This window comes from Alligator sinensis, unplaced genomic scaffold (assembly GCF_000455745.1).
Source record: "Alligator sinensis unplaced genomic scaffold, ASM45574v1 scaffold1753_1, whole genome shotgun sequence".
NCBI classification, from domain to species: Eukaryota; Metazoa; Chordata; order Crocodylia; family Alligatoridae; genus Alligator; species Alligator sinensis.
Genome location: NW_005843824.1, coordinates 27,189 through 30,788, shown reverse-complemented (window position 1 = coordinate 30,788; position 3,600 = coordinate 27,189). Strand labels below are relative to the sequence as shown.

Genomic DNA, 3,600 nt, shown 5'->3' with positions numbered 1-3,600 from the left:
CTCTGGCTCCCTGACTCCCCCCCACCGTCCCCACATGCGGGAGAAGCCCCACCAGTGCTCGGTGTGTGGGATGAGATTCAGGAGATCCGACTCCATGGCCCAGCACCAGCTCATCCACACAGAGGAGAAGCCACATCAGTGCTCAGTGTGTGGGAAGAGATTCAAGAGATCTGACGCCATGACCCGGCACCAGCGCATCCACACAGAGGAGAAACCACATCAGTGCTCAGTGTGTGGGAAGAGATTCAGGAGATCCGGCTCCATGGCCGAGCACCAGCGCATCCACACAGGGGAGAAGCCGCATCAGTGCTCTGTATGTGGGAAGAGATTCACCCAATCTGCCACCCTAGCCAACCACCACCGTATCCACACAGGGGAGAAGCCGCATCAGTGCTCTGTATGTGGGAAGAGATTCACCCAATCTGCCACCCTAGCCAACCACCACCGTATCCACACAGGGGAGAAGCCGCATCAGTGCTCTGTATGTGGGAAGAGATTCACCCAATCTGCCACCCTAGCCAACCACCACCGTATCCACACAGGGGAGAAGCCATATCACTGCTCTGAGTGTGGGAAGAGATTCACCCAATCTGGCCATCTTTCCCAGCACCAGCGTGTCCACACAGGGGAGAAACCACATAAAAGATCTGTGTGTGGAAAGAGTTTCAGTCACTCCTCCAACGTGGCCCAGCACCAGCTTCCACCCCCAGGACCATCCATAATCCTGCCAGCAATGCAGGAAGGGCTTGCAGATGCCTACCAGCTCAGTACCCCGCAGTGTCTGCATTTAGGCAAGAAGCCATATGCTGGTGGAGTGCAGAAAGGGGTCACCCAGCCTTCGGCCCTTCCTTGCAGGGCACTGCAGGACCCCAAGGACCCAGAACCTGCCCCTCAAGATTTGCTTGGTGGGGAGGGTTGAGCAGGAAACACTGCAGGCATCACCCGCCTAGATGCTGAAGAAGTGCCTTTACTATAGGGTGCCATCCTCAAGACAGCTGGCTGCATATGACACATAGCCCAGGACAGTCCCTATCTCTCAGCTTCGTCTTCCCTCCTGGTTTCAAGGTTCCTTTATACGAGGATCTTGAGTTCCAACAAGAAGGACATTTATGGTTGTGTAAGCCTTCCTGCCCTCCACCCTGACCTCGCCTTTCCTCACTGCCTCGTTACCTCCCCCCCGGCCACCCCTCTCATGCCTACTGGGGTCAGGAAGGAGCTGCTGCTGCAACACCCTGAGCCAGTTGGGCAGGTTTTGCTTTTCTGCCTCTCTCCAGAACTCTTCACTGCTGGGCACCTGCAGCTCCTCCTGCCCTCCTTCCCTTCATTGTATTTCCTCTAATGAAGTCTCTGCTAAAAAAGACCCAGAAGAGAACATGGTATCCCTCTGGGTGCTTTCTCTGTGCCCTCCAGAGCTGTGAGATGGGAACAAAGCTGGGCCTAGAGCCCTTTCCAGGACTGATATCTGTGATTTTCCAGCCCCTTCCCTTTCCAGATGATTCACCATACTGCAGGGGTTATTGCTAACCCTAGGGAGCCGGAGTTGGTCACACATGAGGCATTGATCCCATGTCCTGCTGTGCAGCAAGGACTGTGCTGGGGGCTTTTGAAGGAACCTCCTGCATGGGGGCAGTTGGGGTAATGGGTGAAGGAGGTGCAGCCCGTGGCAGGGTGGGGAGTGTGAGGATGTGCTCTACATGAAATGCAGCACGTTGTAATCTCCCATGATGAATTTTGGTGGTTCCCTGTAGAAGCCAAAGCCATTTGGCCCCGTGGTTGCCTTGTAGGGGCTACTCCAAGAGGTTAACAGCCCATCACTGAGCACACTCATTCATTCATCTGCCCCGTAATTGTCCTCTCTGCTGATCCCTCCCAGTGTATAAAGCCACCCCCACTTTCCCTGTATTACAGTGTTTAAGCAAATAACCTGGTGACTTTTGAGTGAGCCTCAGTTGCATCTTCACAAGGCCTGAGTACCGTGTCTGCTTCCTGAAGGCTTCTCGCACTGGTTTTGTGACAGCCTTATGGAGGAGAGTATGGTGTGTTACAGACATAGATGTATAAACACTTGTCTTCAGGGCCCTGAGCAGGGCTGAATACGAGCACAGGGAGGCACCTAAGTCCACCAAGGCCCCTGTAATGGAGCTGTTGGTCCCCGTTACTTGGAAAAGTGAAGGAAGAAACTTACCGTGCCAGTGGCGGGGCGGCAGAAAATGCTGACGTCTTCAGTTGGCGTCGAGAGCATTCAGTGCACCTGTAAGACAGAAAGCGTTCTTTCGAATTTACGGTGGGAAAACCCAGATTAGGAGAAAAACTGGCCACTCTCCAGAGAAAAGAATTGATGTGATTGATACTAGATTTCCTGAACATATTTCGTGAAAAACCTGGTAGAGCAAAGGGCGCGGTGCATAGTATCAAGAAATGTAGTTTGGGCCAGGAGGAGGCCAAGTATCTGGGTTTCCAGGTAGGACAAGGGCGAGTAAGACCATCGGCAGACAAAGTGCAAACAATAAGGAGATACCAAAATACTCAACACTGAGGCAGTACAGGTTGTTCCTAGGTTTTGTTAACTATTTTCGGAGATTTGTTAGAAACTTTTCTAAAATCGTGACACCTCTCACAGACACAAGGGGTAAGCTTAGGTAATTAAGATGGTCAGATCAAGCGGTGAATGCTTTTGAGGAGATTAAGTATTTACTTTGTAAGGAACCTGTTCTATATACACCCAAGTTTCAGGAGCCATTTGTCCTACAAACAGATGCATCAGGGTGTGCCATGGGAGCAGTATTGTTCCAAAAAGTACAGGGAGAGGAGCACACACCAGCAAGAAATTTTCCGAGGCTGAAACAAGATACTCAACTATAGAAAGGGAATGTCTGGCTATAAGATCAGGGGGCGGAGTTGTTATGCTGTTACCTGTTGGGACAGAAATTTGTGCTGATCACTGATCACGCACCCTTAAAATGGTTGCAGACAGTGAAAACCAATAATGCCTGCATAATGCGGTGGCGCTCGTGTTACAACCATTTAATTTCTCAGTAGAACATCGAGCCAGCAAGAAGAATGCAGTAGCAGACTTTCAGATCTCAATCCACAACCGAAGGAAGCTGAACAAGGTGGAGAAATAGAAAATTGATCGGATTCAGCAAGTCACATGAGCCAGAACAGAAACAGCTCGTTTTGGGAACTACAAACTAAGAGGGGAGGTATGTAACAGTGGGCCGTTGGTCCCCGTTACTTGGAAAGTGAAGGAAGAAACTTACCATGCCAGTGGGGGGCGGCAGAAAATGCTGATGTCGTCAGCCAGTGTCTGGAGCGCTCACCACACCTGTAAGACAGAAAGCGTTATTAATTGAGAACAAGAAATTATAGCGATAAAAGGAAAGATGAACGGATAATAAGTCCCCGAAAGGGGAGCCTAGAGCCATGGTGAGTTAATGACGGTGTTGGCTTTCATGCAGAGGCATGAGAGCAATGGAGGGTAATGTCCCTCAAGAAGCAAGTATCAAGGATATCGAAGCATTGCCTGCAAACCAGGGAGCGGTTTCATAGTAGCTAGGGTCAGGAGGGACCTGAACAGATCATCTAGCCTGACCCCCTGCC

General features: G+C 51.0%; 1 protein-coding gene across 1 annotated transcript in view; it reads left to right on the top strand.

The window, feature by feature from the left end:
* Positions 1 to 24: 24 nt before the first annotated feature.
* The window catches only part of LOC106723416 (zinc finger protein 836-like), a 24,681-nt gene continuing 21,105 nt past the window's right edge, over positions 25 to 3,600 (top strand). The window contains exon 1 of the mRNA XM_025195774.1: positions 25 to 698. Coding sequence (XP_025051559.1) covers positions 35 to 698 — 664 coding nt within the window. The 5' untranslated portion in view covers positions 25 to 34. The remainder of the gene's footprint in view (positions 699 to 3,600) is intronic.